Source organism: Mangifera indica, chromosome 10 (genome assembly GCF_011075055.1).
Source record: "Mangifera indica cultivar Alphonso chromosome 10, CATAS_Mindica_2.1, whole genome shotgun sequence".
Lineage (NCBI taxonomy): Eukaryota > Viridiplantae > Streptophyta > Magnoliopsida > Sapindales > Anacardiaceae > Mangifera > Mangifera indica.
The window spans coordinates 1,456,340-1,481,892 of record NC_058146.1 but is presented as its reverse complement, the minus strand read 5'-3'; the positions used below and the strand labels follow the sequence as shown (position 1 = coordinate 1,481,892).

The following is a 25,553-nucleotide window of genomic DNA, read 5'->3' as shown; positions in this document are numbered from 1 at the left end:
AAATTTTAGAATCCTTCAATTAGGTCTTGTTACATCCATTTGTATTATTACTCTTGAAACAAGTCCCCTAAACCCTATTTTTGATTAAACCTTGTTGGTGGGGGCTCCCTTAACTTTGAGAATTTTCATTCACTTGCCCCCTCTCATGGAACATGGATTATTTGGTCGCATATATATATAGTTATAAATAAATGTGTTAGGTCAAAGTAACTTGTGTTTTGAAATTGGTGAATTGTGTTGTTAGGTTAGGAGTCAACAAGTTTGAAAACAGAAGGGTTTGAGTTGAACTTAGGTTTTATTTGTTTGTTTTTTGTCTTTTAGTCTATAAATATAATAAAATTATATATATTTAGTTTTGAGTATCTAATTAAGTATTTAAATAATGTATCATACTAAATAAAACAAAAATGAATTAAAAGAAGAGAAAACTTGTGTACCCATAAAAAGATCCAACTATAACCTAAACTCGTTATGTCAAAAGGTAAGACAACAGGAATAAAATAAGAACAAAGTTAACAAACATTGCAACTTAAAGTCATTTCTTTTAAGTTATTATCAAATACTTTTCAAAAATCGGACTTAAAAAGTAGATAAAATGACCAACAAGACCCATAAAACAGAAGATACAAATACGATTGTCTAACAACAATAAACTATATAAATTTTTATATACAAGCCAATGAAACAAATTGCCACTAGTGCCATATATTGGAGGAAGACACATGGTGGTTTAAGTGTTCTTGTCAATAACCTAACTATATCATTATTATTCAATGATTATAGAAATAAATAAGTTGGCAAGAATAGACTACACTACTATTATCCATAATGTATTCCATCTTAATCTTAGCTCAATTATTATCTCTTAAGCTTGAATTTGTTTTTAGTCAATTTATGAGCTCATAAGTTTGCTTAAATAAAGTATCAATAAATTTTTTACTAATTCAAGAATTTTAAATTCGAATTCGAATTATATATTATACCTTTAATCTGAACTAGAGTTGGCCTCAAACTTGATATGGATTGAATCCATTTCTACTCTAAAAAGACTAAAATATGAAGCAAGTTTAGTGATTGTGTCCCACTTCAATAATTTTAGAATAATATTTTATCTTTGCTTGGTGATGTAAAAAACCATCTTTTGACCTGGTCTTCCTCTTGCCATGTTTTCATTACTATATCACTAAAGACTTAGGACCAAAAACCCTTTATGTAATTTCTTCTTCTTTCTTCTACTATTGCTCCTTTTCTTTCTTTCTTTCTTTCTTTTTTTAATTCTTGCTCAACAGCTGTAAAGTCTTAGAAAACCAACAAAGGGGAGGACCAAAATGGGGTGTTTGTGGGGCTCAACTCTCTCTCATTCTACCCAAGTCAGATCTTGTTTTATCTTAAGAAAACTGTCACTCACTCAATTTTTTTAATAAATAACCTTTATTCAAATCATTCTAATCAAACTTTAAGATCATTTTATTATATCATATAAGTAAAATTTTAAATTTAATTATTAATTCTATAATAACAAGATTTAAAGTTTGATTTAAGTTTTGAATTTGAGGTTTTTGTTACTTAAATATTTTATTCTTAAGACTTATTTGTTAAACATATTTTTTTTCTCTTTTAAATTTTATTTTTTCCTATTTATGTCCTCTGCTATTTGATACATGCAATCAATTGTTCTTTTGACTCAACCCAAACAAAAATTGCCATCATCTCAACTTTCCAAAATGTTTCCATCTCATAAAACATTTAACATGGCAACCATGTTTCTTCTACTACATCCCTTTTCATGAATCATCTTTCCTTTACACAATTTCTCTTGTTGCAACATTCTGATATAAGCATGACATCCATTTCTTATCATATATATATATATGGCAGCGAAAAATTAACTTAGTTTGAAAGGACTGAAAGAAGCAAAATTAACTAATATTTTTCATGTCCATTCATTTCAACTATTAAAGACTTGTAGCAAAAACAAAAGAGAGAGTCCACTGAGCAAGCATAATTTGAAGAGCTAGCCAGCAAAATCAGTTCAACTAGAAAATCAGCTTTACCTCCTTCTACTTATCCAATTTTCACCGCCCATGCATCCGCCCATACATTGTCCTCTTCACCTTAATTATGCATCACTATCATTTAATATTTGTTACATTAAGATCTCCAATTAAATTCAACTCGGTTCTTCCATGGTAAAGATAAAAAGTCATCTGGGTTCTTTCCCATAATATAAGAGGTCATGTTATGGGAGATGAGCAATATTGCGTGCACTCAGTTTTGAGTATCGAAATTATATACTCAAATTGAATGTTATTTTATTTTTAATTTAAAATCATTTAATTACATAATAATACATTATCTAAATATCTAATTGAATACATAAAATTGGGTGTGCATAGTATCACTGTGTATGGGAGAGATTGGGGTCTTTATAGCCAAAAGCAATTGTGCCAGAGGACAAGGTAACAAGACAAGAATGTTATTGATACTGTGTTTGGAAGTTTGGACGGATATTCATATAAATATAAATCAATTAAATATGGGAGATGGTCCCAGGGAGCAGCAGAGAGGGGGGATGCTGAGACGAAATGCAGGTTGAACAGCAGAGAGCAGTGGCCCCTAAAGAAATCAGAAATGGAGGACCCCGAGCAAGCTTCTGCAAAAATGCCATAAAATTGCATGTCTAATACGTGAATAATATAACTGGCGCGGGAAGTGAAGTCCTTTCATTTCATTCGTACCTTGTGTTAAATGGTTAATGTGTTGATGCTTAGCAATGAGCATCCAATGTCTTCAATTTCATGTAATGCCAACAATTTCATACCACCAATTTCATAAATCACCCTTGAGCTTTCAAAGAATTATATGGGTCGATGCTGAGTTTGTTTGTGTTTGTTGAGAACCAGAGTTAAAGTCTCGAAAATAGGTCAAAATTACGATTGTGGCTCATCCGAAGTCCTTTCACTGCTGGTTCATTCACAAATCACGACATCGTTTTAAAATCCAGATCGAAATAACTAGTTCAATCGGTCCATTTAAGACCCACATTTGCAGCCCTAGATAGGAATGGTAACCCATAATCCATGTCTTTAAATAAGTGAAACGGTAGATGGAGATGTTTATTGCAGAACCTTTTTTTGTTAGATGTGGTAACAAATTTAATGCTCAGAATGAATGGCGTTGGCATTGAGGCCTCAAGAGTGTCTTTATTTCACAAGGTCATAATTAGAAAAGGACAAGAGGAGAATTTGGTTTGGGGCAGCCATGTCCCAAAACTCTTTAACTTGGCTGCCCTGCCGGCCATCCTGAAAGTATATTTGTTTCACAGACAAAGATTTCACTATCTTTTGGCAGCCTGGAGTGGCTCACCCATGTCCATCAATAATTTTGTCAAAAACCTTATCGATTGTCAACATGACCTTACATTATCACCTTCTTCTCAAACAACCAAAAGCCATTGACCCAGTTGTTTTCCTTTAGTAAACAATAAAACTATATCTATTCAGATTTAAGTATCCAACTGAATATATTAATAATATGTAATCATATAATTAAATTATTTAAATATAAATTGAATACTCAAAATTGGATACACATATCATTGCTCTTTGGTAAATTAAGGGCTTCTGGTTCATTCATCTAAATTCCACAGGTTCTACCTTCAGTCAATATAATGATGTTGATGACAAGTAACTCTACCATGAATATTTCCAACAAAAATTTTACACCGGTGATCATTTCTTGCCCTCTTTTTAGTTAATTAGTCAACTTCACAATCAGTTTGTGCCTTGTAGCACATCAAGTTTCATTGGGATGAGAGTTGAATGGATGTGCATTATTGGGTAGATAATGCAGCCAGAGTTAATGAATAAGGTTGGACCACAATTCTTAATTTTTGCTACAAAACTTGAAACCCGTGACTTGGAAGAATTTCAAGGACACAAATGCAAATCATAGTGTGTCTACCTGAAGAGAAGATGTTCGATGGAAACTACTGCTGAAAGCCTGCACAATGTTTCAGAACATCTTAAATGGCTTATAAATTCTTTGATGCTCCTCATAAAAGCTCTAATAACTGCCCAAAAAAAAAAAGGGGGGATTCAAGTGAAGACGGAGACACTCAAACAAGAGGGCATGAGTTTAAAACTTGTTGAAAATATATTTGTATTAATCTTTTAACTTATCTAAAATAATAGATAAAAGGCTTATCATTAAACCTGACATTTTCTTTTATCTAATATAGTTAGTTTCGCCTTCAAGAGGTAGTCTCCCTCAAATAAGGGTTCTTTGTTAAAAAAAGTTCTGATGATCTACTGTTATAATTGTGTTGATATTGAAGCAAAAAATACCAGGATTCAGTGTCTAGAAGCACTGCACTAACAAACATGAATTTGGTTCCCCTTAGGATTCATATCACTAAATCAAGGAATCACTGGCATTTGTTTTTTTTACCCAAACCCCAGATAAATGGAGGCTTGGACCTTGTTCGGTTGTTCAGGAAATTCACCAGCAACCCAAGCCCATCCAACTCTACATATCATCGTCATTTTACCGCCAATTTCTGAACAGTTTCTGCATCGACCGAACCAGTTAGGGAAAAACAAATGTAAATGTCTACATACAGAAGTCTGAGTAAAATTTCAGAATTTCTCAATCGCTAATTCTGATCAAAACAGCTCAACCTGACGTGACTTGAGTCCAATCAGAGGATTCACTTACATGCGAGCTGGGGTTAGCGAGACAGAATTTTGTCCAATGCGGGACAGAAACCAATGATAGATTATCTCATTTTCCAATGAAGATTTAATGGTACCTAATAATATGCACGGCTACAGAGTAACAACAAGATCAAGAATGCGCATAGAATAACTATAGAATGGTTCTAAGGAAAATATACACTGGAACATGTTGACAGTTTGAACATGGTTGAAACAGTAGCACCTACGTAAGATGTTCAATTTACATGCTTCAGGAAATCAGTGGTTTGAAATCTGTCCATTTGAACAAAAAATAATAAAGTTAATACAATCATCCACCTCGCATATGTGCACCAAGTTCACCAAACTGATCGTCAGCTTCTATGGTATCCTCAGACAGGCGAACTGCATCCAGCTTTTGTTTAAGAACTTCTATGGCATTCAACACCATCTGAGAAGCTTTAATTGCACCGGTAGATTCCACAGTGAATATAAAGCCGTCCTCTTTGCCATAGATCTCTACAAGTCCTGGCTTCCCCATGGCTTCTGCCTTCTTAATCACTTCATCATCGTAAGTGTATGCCTCAGGATCAACCACTACAACCTATAGATTTTAGAATCACTTCAAAATGTTAGAACACAATTTTAAAGAGGCAATTTATTGAAGGAAATGATTACATCATAAGCAAGTTAAACTAATCAAACATTGAAATTTCAGCAGAGAACAAGATAAATACAAGTAAACTAGGCCCCAAAAATACTAAATATTAACCTTCCAAGCCAAAATCACAATTATTTATATACAACATCATGCATCATGCATATAGACAACATCACTTTTAGCTCACAGGGCAGCAGCTTAATTTAGCATTCTAAAATATCAAGGAAATGGAACCTAATAGATTGATGCTCTGATATTAAACAAAAGAGCCCACAAAATTTTCTGCAATGTGCTCCTTCGACAACACTAATAAGACACCACAAAGGTCTCTAACACATCTATGCCATTCATATTCACCAGTGTAAACCGCTCAAAAATAAAATAAAAGAGCAAACATTCTGCATCAAGTTCTACCTTTTCCTCTATCTTGGGGAGATCTCAAACTGTTATTCATATCAAACTTTTTATCTAAGAGTAAAATTCATTTTTCATGTCTTCTAAGGGCAAAATGACAAGTCCAGTCTCTAACCGTTATTCATATCAAACCTTTCAGCTAAGAGTAAAGTTAATCTTTCATGTCTTCTAAGGGCAAAATGACAATTCCTTACTGGAATTTCTCTTGCAACAACAGGCATTTTTAACTGTAACATACAAGGAGAACATATGGAGGTGCTACTAAAATGGTTAAGATTATTTAAGAGTAATTTTTATAATAGGATTTCAACCTGTCCAGAAGCTTCATCAAGGTCAAACACTTTGGTTGGACTACTTTCAATCCAAGCTTGTTTCTCTGCAAGCGTCAGAGTTTCCATTAAATCTTCATTGATGTGGATCTCTGGTTCGTACATGAAAGTGACAGTTGCAGCAGGTGACCATTTTGCATGATCTTTGCCAATCCCTTTTCTAGCTATTGCTCTAAGCCTTAGTTCTTGACCACGACGCAACTTCACAATGATAATGCCCCTAAATGCAAAATAAACTAACTCAAATTCAACATGTCAATTATGTAGCCAACCACATGCATCTTCACAGCAGACCACAACATCACATTGCAGTTTCAAGAGATGGGAAAATTGAGGGAGAAAAAAAGATAAAGGAATTTATATTTATTCTATGCAATTTTTAGGTAGGAAAAACATAACGAATATGAACATTTAGGACAGTTCCCTGAATTAAGTTATGAGAGATAGACATATAAAACATTGAGGCTGCCCAAAAAATCAACTTTAGGCTGGGTGAAATTGAGTTCTTACAAAGGAAAATAAGCAAGAACACCTTTTGATCCACCAATATATCATGAGCAATTTCATTGCCAAGGAATAGTTGATGATCTAACAAGACTTAGTTGCATATAATGATCAAATGCAGTAGAGTTAAATTTTGAGGAATATGTTAAAAAATATAAATACACATTATGAGGAGAAGAACCAAGAGGGAAGCGAAAGCTGCAAAAAACCAAAACAACTGCAATACATGAGACAACAACAAAGTGTTCTATAGCATTACATTGTCTCAATAAATTAGGACAGAGAAACATACAGACAATAACAGAGACGCTTGCATTCAAAAAAGAGAAAAATATAATAACTTTATAATCGTCAACTCAACAACACATTAATAACAACTTTTTCACCACAACCCTAAAACCATGATTCAATCCCCAGTCAAGTATAGAAGAACATTACTAGAAGAAGGAATTTACATTTTATGAAACTCTGATACACCCTTTGTTTATTAGATTAAAATAAGTCAGGCCAATTTAATACTTTCTTTCTTTGTTGGGATAAGAAACAGTGTATAATTTAAATTAAATTTAAAGGAGATTTACACAAAGGTAAGCAAGCTTCCCAAGAACACCCCAAAGGAAGCAAAAGAAAGATAGCGGGTCATAAATATAATATCTATAAATCTATGAATAAACAATAAGGTAAACCTCCCCTATGAAGCATTGTAATCCGTATGAACCATCCAAGTTCAAAGCCCGTAAATTTTATGAAAGCTTCCACAAATGGCTCCTAGTCTCGATGAATTAATGAAACTTGAACTCAACAAATCTTGATTCTGAAATGCAGTCCTCATTATAATAGAATATCACAGATTTACAGAATCTACGACACATCAGTAACCAAGTCATTCCCTAAAACCATTAAATATTCCAGAAATCGAAATTACAGTAGTAAGATTTTATTAAAAATCCAAACTTTACTCTTAAAACGGATGTGAGAATACTCACCTTTGCTGATCAGTTGAATCGTAAGCTGAAGAATCGGCGAAGTCTACAGGAACAACGTTATGGTCGGAACTGATCAAGTCCTTACTCGTGACATCCAGAGTCTGGTCGCCCATACACTTGGCTCTCAAATGGAACTCCACAGAGCAATATTCGCACTGGCCGTCTCCATCACACGCGTCGCAATCACGTGAGAAGCGCATGCTCATGGCTTTCTCGCTGGTGAGAGGGATAAGACCGAGACGGTGGGCTATGAATTCGTCGTTGAGGACGGAAGAGTTTACTTCTATTTCGACAAGGTCGATAGCAATGGTAGGAACCTCTGCTATCATCACGCGCCGAAGAGCATTGGCCATCGACGCGTCGGTGTCGCGGAGCTCGAACTTCGCGTAGTCGTCCTTGAGCTCGCGAATTTTGACTCTGGGAAATCGCTGGTAAGAAACGCCCTCCATTGCGCTTTCTCTTTCTCTGGACTAGGGTTTCGTGAGCTCTGCGTTGAAACCCGAAATCAAAATGACAGGGGTTTTGAGTTGAGGCGGGCAAGGCATATGAAACGGCTCTGTGAGTTATGACAGAGTAGCCGACGTCGTTTTGTATTTGTATTTTAATTAATCAGAATTTGTCCGTTTCCTTTATGCTAGATTGATTACCAGAGCCTTACAAAATAAGATTAACATGGCTTTCAGGAATCAGAAAGCATTGGCATCTGAGTCCATCCTTGATGCTTGTAAGGAGCCATAAAAACTGGCCAATTCCATCCATAGAGTCCCACCAAGGCATGCAAGCCATTGGTTACCCTATGGCTAATATCAAATATTTTGCCATTAGAATAAACTTCTCTCTGCTAAGTGGGGGTTTTCATGTTTGCTTCTGAGTTGGGAGTTTTTTTCTAACTTAGCTTTGTTATGAATTGTGCCTGGTCATCGGGACCCAAATTAATACACACTATGACATCAGTCTTATTAAGCCAAAAGTATATATACAGCACAACCATGGTTCATAATTTACTATCAAAACAAAGAAAACCCATTTCAACAACCAAAGTGTTCAATTGTATTGTATCACAACTCTGATGCCCATAGACGATAGAAACGTATCTTTTATGGTGTCTTATCCCATGCTCTGATTTCTGCAACAAAATACTGATTAAAGAAATAGTTATGATAATCATACACTTCCATTGTGAACAGACAACAATGGTAGAAAACTCACAAGGGAAATCATCATTTGATGAGAATGCATCTGATTGGTGATCCGTCAGAACCAAACAACCTTAGAGGTAAGCAATGGACTGAATACAGTCCTGCTGGCACATCATCAAGCTTAAGCGCTTCCACCAGAATGATGTCCTGCAGAAACAATCTTTGATCACTGAGATTGCGCTTCAGATTGAACCTCAAGGCCATACAGATTTTTAACATCGGTAAAAGAAGTCTAAAGCATCAGAAATGATTTCCTTTCTCACCCTGCTTTCTAGAAATTCATAATGAGCTGTAAGAAGATAATCGAAGGCAGCAACGGATAAGTAATCAATCCCTGCAATAACTCACATTTGAAAAATGTGTTAATTACTACTTTGAACTGTTTCCCAACAACTGTTACAACTTGAGAGGCTCTAGCTATAACCCACCAACAAGTTTGATGTCAGTGTTCTTTGCCAGCCATCTTGCCCCTTCTTTTGTGAATCCCACATAGCTTGTGTCGAACGCTTTATTAAACATGAGCTGCCTGGAATTCAATGACATTTAGTTCCAATAAACTCTTTTTCAAGCAACTTATGAAAGCCTATAATAGCGTATTCAAATGTATTAACTGAAAGATGCCATTAAAATTGTCCAACACAAATGTAATGTAATTTATTGAAAAAGTACCTGTCTGTATTTAGTGTTCTGAAAATCACACGTTTTACTCCTTTGGGAATATGCAGGGACTCCATAACTTCAGCTGTAAGGTCAAAATAGTTATGAGTAACTGAAGAAAAACAGAAACAACTTTTTAAACTTTTTCATTCAACGGAGTGCAGGAAAGCCACTGAAAATACAAGTGAAGTATGGAAATGTTGTCGTATAATAGCTTCACTCAAGACTTGAAGCAAATTTCAGTCCAAATAAACCAAGCAACGTTGACGAATTGGTTACTGTAAATCTCAAATGAAGAGAACAAAGGCAATCTCAAAGGATCGTATACTTCGTTTGCTCCCATCCTGACATTTTCCCTCAAAAAATTAAAAAAGGGTATTGAACCCGACGTGAATCGAACACGCAACCTTCTGATCTGGAGTCAGACGCGCTACCATTGCGCCACGGATCCGCCTTGGTTTTTTTAACTTAATAATTTTATTTGTTAGTCACAGAAAGCAAAACTTCCATTTGCAGAAGCATTCTGTACTCAGTAGGTAAAGCCCCAACCCGCAAGTCGTCAACTAATGATCTTTAACCTAGGAGTAGATTTGACCTATGCTAATTCGAGCTTGTTTACCAATTCAGTTTAAACAAATTTGAATCTAAGATATTTATATTGTTAAGTTAAAGTTTACGAATATTTGACCCATTAAACTCACGATTTAAAAAGGTTCAATAGAACCAGTTAAAACTATATTGTTTTCAATCAATATACCAAAAACGTCGTTATTTTGATTAATCTTAATTCACTTACACTAAAACTAAATTTGAACTCAACTCTTTTCACTCTAAACTAAATTCAAATATGATTTTAAAAGAATTTATCAAATTTTAGTCTAGAATCAAACTCGTCTCATCGAGTTTAAATTTAGACTCAAACTCAATTTTTTTAAATCAAATTAAACTCAAGCTTGGCTCGACTCCTATCAACTCTTAATATATTTTTACCAAGTTTCTTCTATGGAGAACCAAAGGAGTGTGTATTTATACATGCGCAGAATAAAAAGAAGGTAGTCAAAGTACATACCGGTTATGTTCTTATCTCTTGGAACATCAACCAGTAGCGCAGGACCTATATATTATTGCAAGAAAAGATGATCATGAATAGATATATAATACTAATAATAAAAGAAAAGTCCTAGCATTAGGAGAATTCTGTCCCATAATATTGAATGAATATCTTTCAATTAAATATGTTTATGGAGCTTGATTAAGTATAAACTGTTTTCGCAAGACCAAATTTTATAATACTTTCCTACTTGAACACAAAAACTGTTACCATTCAAGACCTCCAAGTCAAGTGTATCAACATCGTAACCAGCATCAAAATAGTGATCAAAAACGTGGCCAGGAGCATCCACGTGTGTTCCAGAATGCGCGATGATCTTCAGCTCCGAGATGTTAACGATGGAGCCGTTCTTCATGTTTTGAGGCAGCGACAGAAACTGCCCCAGCTTTCCTTCTTTGGTGTCATACGACGGCATGTCGCTGCTGTAGCGGTGGCTTATGTCAAATATCCGGCCACCACCGTACACCTCTCGCCGAATCGGCTTGGGTACTTGGTCCGACGGTGACGAGCAGCCAGAAACGGTTGGGTATGCATCGTCTGTAGCGAAGGTGAGGTTGAAGGAAAGTGAAAGTAAAGCGAAGAAGAATAGTACTCCACCGGTGGTTTTGGCCATTATTGGAGGTTGTTTTGTGAAGAGGATGAGGTTCGTAAGAAATATGTTCTTTTATGGATACAGTCAGTACTGACGTACTGTGATAGTGACTGACTGATGACTCGTAACCACGAATTTTTTCTTCATGAGCTTAAAGTATAACAAAATTATAGCGAATCCCAGGAGAGGGACCGTGAGGTGACAATGATTTGGTAATGTAATGTCTTTTTATTGCATTTCAGTGCATAAATTGGTAATTTTGATAAAATGAAAATAGTTTCTACGCCCACCGTGGGGCTCGAACCCACGACCACAAGGTTAAGAGCCTTGCGCTCTACCGACTGAGCTAGACGGGCTACTTGAAGTTAGAATTCGTATAGTTGTATTTTTTGCATTTACCTTTAATATATAAAAAATGTAAAACACGCCCACGCTTTTAAAAGGACTAAGACTGCATGGACAAATAAATCTTACAATAAAAATCATATCACATGCAGATAGAACCGTCAAGCAAACAGTCCAAAACAAAAAAACAAGACCTTTGATGCTAGAAAATAAGGGTTTTGTGTTGAAGAGTAAAAGTAATTTCAGACAACAGAGGCTATCAAGTTTTTAAGATGATTCACAACGCTTGAAAACTCACCAGGAAACGATTACCATGCAATGAGGATGCATCAGATTGGTGATCCCTCAGCACCAAGCATCCTTAGATGTAAGCAATGAACTGAATAAATTCCCACTGGGACATCATCAAGTTAACAAGTTAAACAGTTTCCATGAAAATGATTTCCTAAATAAGAAGACAAACATTATTGTTTATTGATGAAAATTAACACTAAATGTTCCCCTTGAATGCAGAGGGTGGCTCTAAAACAGTCACCTCTTATCATAGAATAATGTAAAATGAAGATAGTTGAAAATGGAAACCACTTATCACAGTGCTGTCAAACTGTGTTCTTTCACAGTTATAGTATGTAAAGTTGTCCACTTCTGAGACGGCACTAATTTATTTTTCAATTCTATGTTTGAAAAGTTCTTGTAGGGTCTTTAAAAATCAATGTTGGAACACATCATACCAATGATTCATTCACACCAAGCCTTAGGGTTCGATTGTCTCCAACAGTTGGCAGAACAAAGTTAATCCAAGAGTCTCACCATGAAGATGAAAGCGATGTAAGTAATTGACGGCTAAAGAAATCCAAATAATTGAACACAACCTTTTGGATTCCACTTCTTTAATTTAGAAACCACAAGTTAGGCATGCCATAGTTTGGTGCAAAAAAATTATAATTATACAGTAGCACAATGACAATACCAAATTTAAGAGCTGAAATCAATACTATATCTTATAAATAGTTTAATATATAAAAGGGCAAAACTTACGTTCTCATAAAAAGTAAAAGAAAAAAGTCTAACGCATCAAAAGTGATTGTCTGACCCTACTCTACAGGAAAACATAATGAGATGGAAGTAGATCATCATGAGCAGCAACAAACAAGTAAGCAATTCCTACTATTCAATTCAAAATAGACAAATTTGTCAGTCTTGCACATTATTGAAATGTAGATTAAACAAAAAGGGGGAGGTTCCAGGGTTTTTCCTAACACCAATTCCAACAAAAAATGCTTTTTTAAAGACTGAAATGGGCTTGCATAAGGTAATTTTTGAAGTTAGGTAAAAGTAAATTGAAGAAGAATAGTATGTGATAGTTTTGGCCATTATTGGAGGTTTTTTTTTTATTTTTAAAGATACTGCTGATTAATTTTGTTGGGAGATAATGGTGCATAAGAATTATGGAAGCTAGTATATATTCTTTTCAAGTTGGAAAGAGAGAGTTCGATGATGGTGATTGATTGATAATTCATAACCATAACTTTTTCTTCAAGAGCTTAAAGTTTGCAGTAGATGACAGAGTTATTCCAAAACACAGAAGAAGGAAATTTCAGTGGAAAATTGGCAATTCTAAAAAAATTAAAACAGATTCTACGCCCACCGTGGGGCTCGAACCCACGACCACAAGGTTAAGAGCCTTGCGCTCTACCGACTGAGCTAGACGGGCTGGTTGTTACTTGGCATTCATATTCTGTTAAATAACTATTTAACCCCTTTATATATATAAACAAAAGGACACACAATTTTTGAGAAGTATTCCATACTACCACCCTAAATAATCATTTACACTTTAATTTAAAGTTATTATTAAATAGTTAGTCATAGGCAGCAACAGACAAGGAATTAATTCCTACAATTCGTAAAAGACAACTTTATGAGTCTTGCACATTATTGAAATGTAGATAGCACAAAGAGGGGGAGGTAACAGGATTTTTCCTAACAACAACTCCAACAAACATGCTTAAAGACTGAAATGGCTGCACTTTCAAATAAATTTAAAGGGTTAGCATTAAATCGAAAAGGAAAATCAGCATAATACACACATATGTTATGTATTATTTATCGACTTTCCATTAAGGTAATATATAATCTGAAGATGTAATAAGCTGAAATATAGAAGCCGAAAATGCCTAAACGAGAGAGGGTGTAACAAATTGCTTAGCATCACAACTGAGAAGGATTCAAGGGCTTCAGCCTTTACATATCTAGAGGATGAAGAGGTTAATGAGCAGAAGGAAAAAATAAGACTCACCCACGGCCTTGATTTTGCAAAATTATAAACCTTTTCTAGTAAATATTTAATTACAAAATAAATCACTCACTCACGTGCCTTCTTAGTAGAACTTGCCCAGCAGCTACTTGTTAAACACAAAGAATCACGATAGGCAAGAACAAAAATGGAACATCTTGAGAACGTTGAGATTCTCAGTTAACATGCAACAAACACAATTGCTATGTTAATTCTGCACATCTTATTGGTTAAGAAAGGAATTATAATCAATTAATGAAAACACAGTTGATAGAGAGAATGAAGAAAAAAAAAGTGAAAAAGGAAAACAGAGCCAAGCCACTCCTAACCTAGTTCATCAAAATAGAGTTAATTCGGATAACTTTCCATAAAAGGTAACATCACATTTATAATATTAACCTCAATGGATGGCATTTCCCACAAACATTTACAACGACTAATAACAAGGAGGAGGAAAAGAAAAAACAATATTCTTTGTTTTTCTATTAGACACAGTAACTTTGTATTATGTATGGAAAATAATCCTTTCTAGGAAAGTTCTAAGGACCCAGTTAGCATATGCAAAGTATCAACTGAAATGCCACATAAACAATTTCTAACATAAAGCTTAAACTAAAATATTAACAGGGTACACAACAAATGGAAACATAATTGATATAAATTTTATCAGTCTATATTTAACGTTCTAAAAAGCAAACAATGGATTCCCTTCGGAATATGTAAAGAATCCATTAATTCAGCTGTAAAAAAGTATATTTGTTCATGACAGACTTGCAAGAATCAAACAATAATGTCACATACATAAATCTTTGTTTAAACTCAGACAGCATTAATGCATAGTTTCACATTATCTGCTTAGATTTATTTCATTTAGATGCAAATTATACAGCTCTAATCAAATTATGTCACATTAATTGCATAGATTAGTGACAGGGAGTTTACATGTGTAATTTTGTTAAGCAGCTTAAAAATGATGCTATGCAACAGGGTGAATATACAAAATTTAGGCACATAATAAGGAAAATTTATTTGAACTTTGTCAATAGAACCAACGAAGCAACATTTTCAATGGCTCACTCACAAAAAGCATTCAACACGAAAGCAAAACAAAAGATTGTTTTAAAATAGCAGAAAGAAGCAACAAATTACATACCCGTTATGCTCTTATGTCTCGAAACCTCAGCTAAAAGCGCAGGCCTCCGTCTTGTCCCGAGACGGCATGTCATCCGTTTAACGGTGGCTGATGTCATAGATTTGACCTTCACCGTAGATCTCTCATTGAACAGGCCTTAGTCCGCCGGATGGAGCGCAATCGCCGTTGTTAGCGCCGGCGATGGTCGGATAGGCGGTGTTTGCAGCGACGGTCAGCGTGAATGAAAATAAGGTAAAGGAGCAGAAACGAAGTCGTTTTGGCCAAAATTCGGAGTTTAATCGAAGTCGTTTTCCACGCCACTCAGTAAAATCGTTTAAAGATAATATATTAAATTATAGGGAGAAGGGCTATTTCCCACCCAACTTTTGATGCATTCTCAAATTGGCACTCACGGCAGATGAAAATCCAGTTTTCCCATATGTGAACTGTTAAAATGGATGATATCTGTTTGCATAAGGGTAAAATATCTATTTTACCCTTGTTAGATGAAATGACCAAAATACCCCTCCATTTAATTTTTCAAAATTGATGTGAGGGTTTTACCATTCACCCCCCTTAGGTTTTAGAAACTAACATTTTCATCTTACCTAAAGTTTTTAAACTTTAAAAACTAATATTTTCACCCCCAAACCTAGGGTTTCCATATTTTTCAAAATACAGTCGCCCCCCATAACTTTCAAAACTAGCATTTCACCCCCATTCTTCAACTTCATCTCCCGACGTCTTCTCCGGCATCATCACCGGCCTCCTCCTTCTCTTGGTGCGACGAAGAGACGGAGATCTCTTCGTCGCTCGTCGTCCAGATCTGGGAGATCGGTTTCAAACTTCACTCGTCGTCCAGATCTGGGAGATCACTCGACGAAGGTCTCTCTTCTTCTCTCTTCATCGCTCGTCGCATCTAGAAGACGCAACGACGAAGGACGACGAAGCGTCGTCTTTTGTCTGTTCTTCCAGATCTGGATGACGCTTCGTCGTCCAAATCTGGGCGACGAAGGGTCATCCTTCGTCGTCCTTTGTAGTCGGAGATGGGAGATCGGTCGAATGCGTCGGCCGTCGATGGTGGCCGGAGAAGGAGCAAACCCCAGGAGTGAAATCTAAACTTTTCAAACTTTGAGGATGGGTTAGTTAGTAGTTTTTAAAACCTGGAGGGGGGAAACAATTAAATTTAAAAGTTTTAAGGTTTTAAATAGCAAATGACGATTTTACCCCTGTCCCTAACGAAAAAATTGGATGACAGTTTGGTCACGGGTGGGAAAACTGGATTTTCATCTGCCGTGGGTGCCAATTTGAGAATGCATCAAAAGTTGGGTGGGAAATAGTCCTTCTCCCTAAATTATATTAGATAATAGTTAAAAGGCCAAAACATCGTTCCACCCAAGGTTTGGTGAATAATCAATGGCACCCACAAGGTTTTAAAAATTAAAATACTCATACTTCTGTTAAAATTCTCTTGGTAAAATTAAGAGTAAAATAGTTATTTAACAAAAAAAATATAAAACCAAAATTTTATCTAATTTCTCTGTTTATAGTTGAAAAAAACTAATAATTTGTCCTCACCAAAAAGTTTGAAAAGTTTACTTTTTTCTTTAAGATTTTTTTCTTCTTTATTGGACAACTAGAATTCGTTTTTATCATTTTGGTGGGAGGAAATTATTAATTTTTTAAAGTATAAAGGGAAATAAAAAAAGATTTTAGTTTTTTTTTTATTTTTTCTTAAATATAGTTTTATTTATAATGCTAACAGAAAAATTTAACAAAAGTATAAGGTATTTAAGTTTCTAAAATATCACGGACGAAAATTTGAGAATACAATGAACCTTGGGTGGGAACAAATCTTTTGGCCTAGATAAAAGACTATTGCCCAACCCAAGTTTACTGACATATACTTGGACTACATTGTAAATTTTTACAATATTAAGGTTGTTTAATAAAAATTTTATAGATACTTTTGAAATTTTTAGAGGTGTTTTTGAAAATTTAAAAAAAGTTTTGGCCTAGATAAAAGACTATTGCCCAACCCAAGTTTACTGACATATACTTGGACTACATTGTAAATTTTTACAATATTAAGGTTATTAATAAAAATTTTATAGATACTTTTGAAATTTTCAGAGGTGTTTTTGAAAATTTAAAAAAAGTTTAGGTTTTTTTAATTTTAATATGACCCTTAATAATGACCATTACACCTCTAAAAAACTAAATAAAAAATAACATTTAAATGTGGTTACAACTTTAATATTTGTAAAAGTCTAAATTTATATTAATATTTTGATTTTTATGTAGTATTAATTAAAATCATGTAATTTTAATAAAAATGACAAAATAATCATTTGTCGAAAAAGCAAACAAATTTATTAATGAAAGTAGACATACGAATTTGTCACTTCTCAAACTTTAAATGGGAAATAGTCATTCAGCCAATTTTAAAAATGTCCAACTCTTATGGCATAGTATAAGTCTAAATTATGTAATTAAAAGATGTCAAATTGGTTGACATTAGGACTATAGTCTATCTAAGTTGAATATTATTTCAAATCTTAAAAAATTGGTTAAAAATCAATTCAAATTTGACAAATTGAATAAATTGAGATTTTAACTAATTACCAAACAATTTGATTAGATTTTAGAGTAGGTTATTAAAAGTCGGGTCAAATCAAATATTTATTTTTAGGCCAAAAGATTTGTTTTCATTCAAAGTTAAGTATAATCTCAAATTCATACTTTCTAATTTTTAAAAACCTATAATCTTTTCTATGAAATTTTGTTAAAAATTTCAGTTAAAATTAAAAATAAAACTATCATTTAATAAAGAAATTTTAAAATTATAATTTTGTTACATTTTTTCATTCAATTTAAATATTTAATAATTTTTTTTCTTCCCTAAGGTTTTGATATCTAGCCTGAGATGACGAAGTTTGTCATTTCCAGCAGTGGTTTCAAAACCCTTTAAGAGAAATTGTCACTGTTTAAATATTATATAAGAGAAAATTATTAGATTTTCAAACTAAAGAAAGAAAGTACAATAAAATTTTTGCCTTAAAAATTTTTAATAAAATTTTATTTATAAGTAAAATTTTTAATTTTCAAAAATTAAAAAATATTACTTTGAGATTATACTTAACTGTTAGTGGAAAGGGAACAGGCCTATTGGCCTTATTTTTATGTTTTCCTTTTAGTTGTCCTTACTCTGTGTTTGGTGGGACAAGAGGTTGCGTCCCGCAGTAGCAAGCCATGATAATGAAAGAGGGACCTCAAATTCAAACCGTATGGTCGAAGCTAAAGCATCCTGTAGTGATGATAGTGACAGTGGGCAATTGGCAGTGTGGGTGGGGTGGGGGCATCAAACACTTTATCTTCTCCGCTTACACCCAAAAACTTTCTTTATGATCAATTTCTAAGCAGAAGATTTTGATGAGAATAGGAAAATAAACAAAGAGGCAATCACATTTTCCCGTGGAGCAATACACACTCCCAATAAATAATTTAAATACATAAATAATATATTATCATATAGTTTAAAATTATTTAATTATATTATAATATACCATATATATATTTAAATTATATATATATAATTTTGTTGTTTCTCATTCAAGGCTAGACCCGAGAACACATTTTTATTTGTTTGATGACATAAATTATATTTTCTTACCTAAAATCAAAATTTATTAAATAAAATTAATATAATAAAAGTAAAATAGTCACCATAATTCGTCAAAGCCATTGGAATTCTCACTGAAACTGATGGAATGACCGTCACAACTTGCCCAGAATAACTATTAAAACTCATAGAAATTGATAAATGATTATGAGAAGTCATACAAAATCAATTGAATACCCATCAAACGTTGTCAAGATTGTTGAGAAGAAGGTAGTAGAGAGGGGATAGATGGTAGGGGGGAAGAAAAAGAAGAAAAGTAGGGAGATTGATTAGGCTTGTTGTTGGGGTGGTGAGAGATGGTTGGGAAGAAGAAGAAGAATTTAGAATTATATAATAATTTAAAAAATAAATTAGTTAGGTATTATATATAATAATATGGTATTCTAACGTTTTGACATTGACATATTACTATAAAGTTAAAGTTTGATTTTAAGTAAAAATTTGTGACTTATATTATTATATAATTAAATTATTTAAATTAAAAATAAAATAATAATTTATTTATATATTATCAAAATTTTAATATTTAAAAATTAAACCCCAAATTGCACATTTACATCAGAATCAATTGCGATAATTAGCCAACTAACTACTTAACAAAAAAGAAAAAGATAACTTACCCAACTAACTAAAAATTCAGCCAATTAAAAATTGAGTGGCACATCGGCAGTCGCCTTGCCCGGGACGTCAGATTCAATGATGGTATAAATTCAACCAGCTGAAAATGAAGAAGGCATCCCAAAGCTGTTCTTGCCATTTCACACCATCTCTCTGCACCAAAATGCAAACATCTTCCATCTCAAACTCTCTTTCCATTCTTCTCCTTCTTGTGCAATTCTTTTCAGCTCAATCCATCTCTTCCCCACAAGACATCTCAGCTCTCAAAGCCTTCAAGGCAGCCATCAACCCAACTTCAATCCCTCCGTCGTCCTGTTTAGCCTCCTGGGACTTCTCCACCGACCCATGTGCCCTCCCCCGCCGAACCCACTTCACTTGCGGCCTCACCTGCTCTCCTGACTCCACTCGTGTCACCCAACTCACTCTCGAACCCGCCGGCTACTCCGGCCAAGTCACCCCACTCGTTTCTCAACTCACTCAACTCCTTATTCTTGACCTCTCTGACAACAATTTCTTTGGCCCTATTCCGGCATCACTCTCCTCTCTTTACAATCTTCAAACCTTGGCTCTCGGATCCAACTCTTTCTCCGGCTCCGTTCCTCGCCCCATAACCAAGCTCAAAAAGCTTGAAACTTTGGATCTTTCACATAATTCTCTATCGGGTTATCTCCCGGAAGCTACATATTTACTGTCGAGCTTGAGAAGTCTTGATCTGAGCTACAACAAACTCACCGGTTCGTTACCAAAGCTGCCATACAATCTCATAGAACTTGCTTTAAAGAACAATTCTTTATCCGGGATTATCTCAAAAGCAGCCTTTGACGGTTCGTCTCAACTAGAAGTAATTGAACTAAGTGAAAACTCATTCACTGGAAAACTAGAAGCTTGGTTCTTTCTTCTACCGGCAATTCAACAGGTGAATTTGGCCAATAACAATTTAACAGCTGTGGAGATCCCGAAGCCTTTGAATGGTAGCAGCGACTTGGTGGCAGTCGATCTCGGGTTCAACAATATCAAAGGGTACTTGCCCGTGAGTTTGGCGGATTATCCGCTTTTGTCGTCTCTGACAATGCGATACAACCGCTTACGTGGCACCATCCCAGTGCAATACAGTCGAAAGAAGTCATTGAGGAGACTCTTCCTGGATGGAAATTTCTTGATCGGAAAGCCACCGTCGGGGTTCTTCTCCGGTAACGCGGAGATCTCCGGTAGCTTGGGAGATAATTGTCTAATTGGATGTCCAGGTTCTTCTCAGCTCTGTAATCGTTCTCAGAAATCTGCCTCCCTCTGTAAAAAAGCTTATCGTGGAAAACCAAGGTCATAGAGTCAGAATCTCAGAGTAAATATTGCTTATAGATAAATATATAATTTCATTAGATTTAAATGATTTTTTAAAATGAAGGAGTTTCAATGTGATTTTTCAACTAAACTCAAGACTGCGTGCACGGTGTGAACCCCATTGTTACAGTTTAGTGAGTTCCTGCTTAAATTGAGCTGAAGCTAAACAATAATTGGTTCACCCCAACGATAGTTTGAGCAGTCTTAGTTTAAGGTATCTGATACAATGATTATGGAGTTAATCACTAAATTCAAGATTTGACTTACGCAACATAATGAGCACAACCTTAAAAAAAAATAACTCAAATTAAAAAAGAACAATCACTAATTAATTCAATTGAAATTCTAACATGAGATTGATTCATTGACATTAAAGATGAAATGTAAATGGAAGTTAAAGTGTGGAGTATCCATATCATGGTCAGAGACTACTAAAGTTCATATTGAAATAATATATGGGCACAATCTTAAAGAAATATACTGCAACAGAAGCGATCTTGTGGAGTGAAATGTCTTGTCGGTTCACATTTAGGACTTTCCACTCAGTGTCCATTATTCAACATTTTAACACTAAGCCACTTAATGTATAATCCTATATACTTGAACGCAATCTTATGTGTATTTATAATAATTGTACATGATTTTTTTTTTAAATACAAAATGATTCATGAATGAATGTGGACCATATTATTTAATGACTATGTGTTACGTTAGTGTATGTATAATGTACTCTTTATACATTTATACTTGTATAGAGTTTAGAATTATTGATCTTCATGCTTCAATTTTAACACTTTACAAGAAGATCATGCCCTTTTTGGTTATTTGTAGTCATCTTGGAATAGAATGAGTGGGAAAAATGAAAACACCTAAGCAACAAAAAGTGTACGGATTTGAAACCCGTTAGATGCATATCTTAATTTTTTTAATATAATGATTGTAAGTTGATAATTACTTTATGAGTTTTCTCTTATTTAATATGATTGATTCAAACTTAATTATATAAAGAATAAGGTAATCTAGTTCAAATAAAAGTTTTTTGTTACCAAAAATTTACTTTGTAATTTTGATTAATTTGGACACTTTCTTAATGTAAACACTTCCGGGCTAAAGATGGTGGCAGTGGCAAGAGAGAGAGAGAGAGAAAGAAAGAAAGGTAAAATCAAATTACTTTAGCAGGAAGCAGCATAATTAATCCATGGGGGGCCTGTCCTCCACAAAGAGGAGAATTTTGTGTGCAAAAGTCAAAGATAGATCCCCACTAAAATAAAAAAGCCTCAGTAACTCAGCACTAGGAATTGAAATCAGTGAGGTCCATTTGAAAGGCCAAGACCAAAACATCAATGTCTATCAACTTTAGATGGACACCTAAAATTGCACAAATTCTTGTCAAATCTTACCCAATTGTGTGCCCACAACAAAAAGCCTGACACAGAATTGCGTCATTCCCTTTTATAACTCTTTAAATTATGCCGTCAATGGGAAAACAAAATAAAACGTTGAGGAAGAAGGCAGTAGGTGGGTGATTCTAAGAATTCACAACTATGTTTCGTTTAAATTGATTGATGCAATTTAAACAAGCTCCTTCTGATAGGAATTGGAATTGGGATTTTAAAATCTAATTCAATTCATCTGGTCAATCAGTGGATTTCTATAAAATAATATTTTTTTAAGGTGTGATGACAGTTTTAAATATTTAAAAGATATATCATCATTTTTTTCAATTTGTAAAAATTAATTTGTAAAAGTAGTTTTATTCTTAAAACATTGATTTTCCCTATTTATTTATTAATCTTGAAGGCACAGATTCAGTTCTTTAGACTAGAGTGAGATACTTTTCAATCGGATCTCTATAATACTAATCAACTATTACTAAACTATCGTTTTCCATTCTCATCATTCAGAACCATAAACATTATATTGGCTTTCCCAAGAGACCAACCAACCCAATAATCCTTAAATTAAAATTGGAGAATGTAATAATGTCACTCGAAGGCCAGATGTCCATCCTGACGATGCTCATTGCTATTAGCAATAAAACATCAGTTTTCAGGAACATGTAAGTTTCATATAATAATGTTATAAGTACAATTTTTACATATAATTTTTCATATAAATAATAATTTATTATCATAAAATTAGATAATTAAAAATTAAAAATTAAAATTATATAATATATTATTGTTTGTATATATAATTTTATTGAAATTTGTAATTCATCACTAGGAGATTGAAGCATCCCAAAAGGGATAGCTTTGATTTCTAACCACATATCGTTTCAACTAAATTCTAAATGTGACAAAGACAAGTACCAGCTGTCAAGATGCTTAATCTTTTAACAACCCAATAATCCATCTTTAGGCTAAGTCTATATTCAATGAGCATCTAAGAATCAGCTATGATCTCTCTCTCTCTCTCTCTCTCTCTCTCTCTCTCTATATATATATATATATATATATATATATATATATATATATTTGATAATGATGAGCCAACCACAAAGGGAAGCAAAATCACAAGCAATGTTAGAAAAAAGTCCTTAAAGTGGCTTATTGCAATGATCTAGGATGCATAAACATTTCAATTTGGTTGTTAAAAGAAACGTAAAGGTGAAGACCGCAATGCAGATGGCAGAAGGTAACTTGTTTCTCTTCTTCTGATGGAGGGTAATTGTGGATGGTAACTGACCAGAAGGAAAAGAAAGAACTTGCATGCGGCTTGCAGCATGAAAATTATGAGGAATCAAAAAAGTGCTCAAGGAAATATGAAACATAACTTTCAAATGGAAAACAATATTTTGAACAAAAAATTGACAGCTTCTGCACAGAGTGCATGTGAAAATTTCACAACTACAATGGTGAACCTATAACCTACACTTGGTCATACATTTATGAATAAAAACATGGACAGGTGAATCCTTAGAAGTATTTGTTTTAGGAGTAATGAAGATCAAACCGTATTCACTGTGTCTGCAAGGCAGCGGAGTATGCATCCCAAACCAGCTCTTTCTGTCAGCTTAGCATGTATCCGTAGGCATTGATCACAAGTGGGGCGATCTCCTGTAGACAAACCCCTATAAAGGTACCTGTAAATCATGACAAGATTCTGAAATTGTTACAATTGTTAAAACAATATACAACAGTCAGCAACCGAGAAGTCCATAAAACCAGCAAAATGATAGAAAGGTCCTATATTGGGTAGGTTATAGCAAGAACCATTACATCCTTTTGGTATCCCCCTAAAGTTGAAATATAACGTGAAGTGGATAAATTTGTTTCTATAATGAAAGAATCAAAATCACTCATGCTCCTACTGAATTTTCTTCCACTAGAATACTGAAATCCCACCTCCTCACACCACCATATTCTACAAAACAAAAGGCCGAGCCAACTCTTCCCCAAAGGACTCTACCTTCTGAAAGTTAGAACTATAAATGCCAAAGATATACAAGACAAAATCATACTTACCCCTATGTTTGATTAACAAAGAATGATATTTTTTGTAAGCTTCTTGCAAAGAAACAATCTTAACATTTCACATGACCAATTACTGTATTTAGCCAACTCACACAAGAAGTAAATTTTCATATAAATTACCCCTTTTGTGGCATACTATATGAACGATTACTATATTTCATCAACTCATACAAGAGGAAAATGAATATATAAATTATGCCTTTTCTGGCATACTAAAGATAATAGAAAATACTCTACAATGGAATAAATCTACGAAAGCGCAAATGTGGAAACCACAACAACAAAGCCAATGTTGTTGGATATACCCAAGACTCAACTATAAAGCATACATAAAAGACAAAGAATTCCAATTGTCAAGCCAAGATACAACAAATGTGAAATAGAAACAACTACAGCCTGAATTAGCAACAAATGTATGAGAGCAGCTACATAAACTAAATAGACAATGCACAGAGACTAATCTAAGTGCAAAGCATAACTAGAATGACTAAAATAGATTTAAAAAATCAAGAGAATAAAGGACCTACTTCATGAGAATATCATAGTACTCAGGATCCAAAGAAGAGAACATGCCATCCACATCTTTTATAGCCATAATTGCTCTATGAACCACTATCCAATTTGCTGACTGCAAAACCAAACCCAATTCAGTTCAAAACTGAAAATCATAATTGAAAAAAAATTACAAAAAAGGAAAGGAAGGAATAGATAACCTTGCACCGCTCGTCTTGAGTCTTGGGAGGTGAGCCTTCAAGGGAAGTTTTAAGAGCCTCTACTGGTTTATACCTGATCTTGAAATTCCAATATTAGTTTTAGTGCTAGGGTTAGCGTATTCTTTCTTAAAAATTCTATAGATTAAGAAAATTAAAAAGATGTTACTGTTTTAGTAAGCTTTCGATCTTGCGAGATTTGTGTTCTATTCTAATGATAATTGCCTCTGCATTGTCTGCTCCCGCCATCCTCCTTCTCTGTTTTCAAATAACAGCAACTTAAAACTGCGAAACATAAAAACTAACAATAACAATAATTTGGCAGCCAGACACATCCTTGAAGGAAAATTCTTAACAAAAATCATAAAGCACCAGAATTCATCTTACAAAAATTTCATCAAGCATTTATATACAGCACGAATTTAACAAAGAAATAAAAAATCTAAGGCTCGGAAGATATGCATACCTAAGATTGGACGACCCTGGACTGCTTCTTGATCCCTTTGAACGAAAATGCGTAAGGCTTAAAATTGGAATTCAAGCTAGAGAGCTCAGCCAAATTAAAATGCTTCAAGAATTGCCAGCAAAATGAATCTGGTGGTGAGAGTAGGGCTCTTGATACAGTGACCGATAATTCCGTATCTGCCGATACGAAGTCAGATCAGAAGTAGGCTTTGTAAAATTAGCCACTTGCACAGTCATCTTAAAAATGAGCACCAAAACTTAAAATTTGAAGCCTAACCAAATTAGATACGGAAGTACAATTAAGTGTACGCAGAGGCACACCGACTATTTTGTAATATTAAGGG

At 34.2% G+C, this 25,553-nt stretch overlaps 4 protein-coding genes and 3 non-coding genes across 10 annotated transcripts; 1 reads left to right on the top strand and 6 right to left on the bottom strand.

Moving 5' to 3' along the window:
- Positions 1-4,845: 4,845 nt before the first annotated feature.
- On the bottom strand, positions 4,846-8,386 carry LOC123227341 (DNA-directed RNA polymerases II, IV and V subunit 3-like). Its single transcript, XM_044652111.1, has 3 exons — positions 7,589-8,386; positions 6,081-6,318; positions 4,846-5,298 (listed from the first exon to the last, which is right to left on the bottom strand). Exons 1-3 carry the CDS (start codon positions 8,035-8,037, stop codon positions 5,026-5,028), a joined length of 960 nt encoding a protein of 319 aa, XP_044508046.1. The 5' UTR covers positions 8,038-8,386; the 3' UTR covers positions 4,846-5,025.
- A 134-nt stretch (positions 8,387-8,520) lies between these two features.
- LOC123227342 (cyclase-like protein 2) lies at positions 8,521-11,308 on the bottom strand. 2 transcript variants are annotated; one of them, XM_044652113.1, is made up of 7 exons: positions 10,766-11,308; positions 10,514-10,558; positions 9,457-9,529; positions 9,216-9,313; positions 9,051-9,121; positions 8,798-8,934; positions 8,521-8,727 (listed from the first exon to the last, which is right to left on the bottom strand). In XM_044652113.1, the coding sequence occupies exons 1-6, from the start codon at positions 11,166-11,168 to the stop codon at positions 8,809-8,811; spliced, it is 816 nt and encodes a 271-aa protein (XP_044508048.1). In that variant the 5' UTR covers positions 11,169-11,308; the 3' UTR covers positions 8,521-8,727; positions 8,798-8,808. The 2 variants fall into 2 exon arrangements, with proteins under 2 accessions (XP_044508048.1, XP_044508047.1); XM_044652112.1 differs by having other exon boundaries at positions 8,521-8,714; positions 10,766-11,306.
- On the bottom strand, positions 9,824-9,895 carry TRNAW-CCA. The gene has a single exon. It is a non-coding gene; the product is annotated as a tRNA-Trp (tRNA).
- Positions 11,309-11,430: 122 nt separating the features above from the next.
- On the bottom strand, positions 11,431-11,503 carry TRNAK-CUU. Its single transcript has one exon. It is a non-coding gene; the product is annotated as a tRNA-Lys (tRNA).
- A 1,630-nt stretch (positions 11,504-13,133) lies between these two features.
- TRNAK-CUU lies at positions 13,134-13,206 on the bottom strand. Its single transcript has one exon. It is a non-coding gene; the product is annotated as a tRNA-Lys (tRNA).
- Positions 13,207-19,271: 6,065 nt separating this feature from the next.
- LOC123227340 (probable LRR receptor-like serine/threonine-protein kinase IRK) lies at positions 19,272-20,604 on the top strand. The gene has a single exon (XM_044652110.1). It carries the CDS (start codon positions 19,327-19,329, stop codon positions 20,542-20,544), a length of 1,218 nt encoding a protein of 405 aa, XP_044508045.1. The 5' UTR covers positions 19,272-19,326; the 3' UTR covers positions 20,545-20,604.
- A 2,717-nt stretch (positions 20,605-23,321) lies between these two features.
- On the bottom strand, positions 23,322-25,448 carry LOC123227222 (actin-related protein 2/3 complex subunit 5A-like). Of its 3 annotated transcripts, none has more exons than XM_044651930.1 (5): positions 25,211-25,448; positions 24,914-25,045; positions 24,748-24,820; positions 24,562-24,662; positions 23,322-23,643 (listed from the first exon to the last, which is right to left on the bottom strand). In XM_044651930.1, exons 2-5 carry the CDS (start codon positions 24,991-24,993, stop codon positions 23,508-23,510), a joined length of 390 nt encoding a protein of 129 aa, XP_044507865.1. In that variant the 5' UTR covers positions 24,994-25,045; positions 25,211-25,448; the 3' UTR covers positions 23,322-23,507. The 3 variants fall into 3 exon arrangements, with proteins under 3 accessions (XP_044507865.1, XP_044507864.1, XP_044507863.1); XM_044651929.1 differs by having other exon boundaries at positions 24,914-25,029; XM_044651928.1 differs by having other exon boundaries at positions 24,914-25,002; positions 25,211-25,446.
- Between the last annotated feature and the right edge of the window lie 105 nt (positions 25,449-25,553).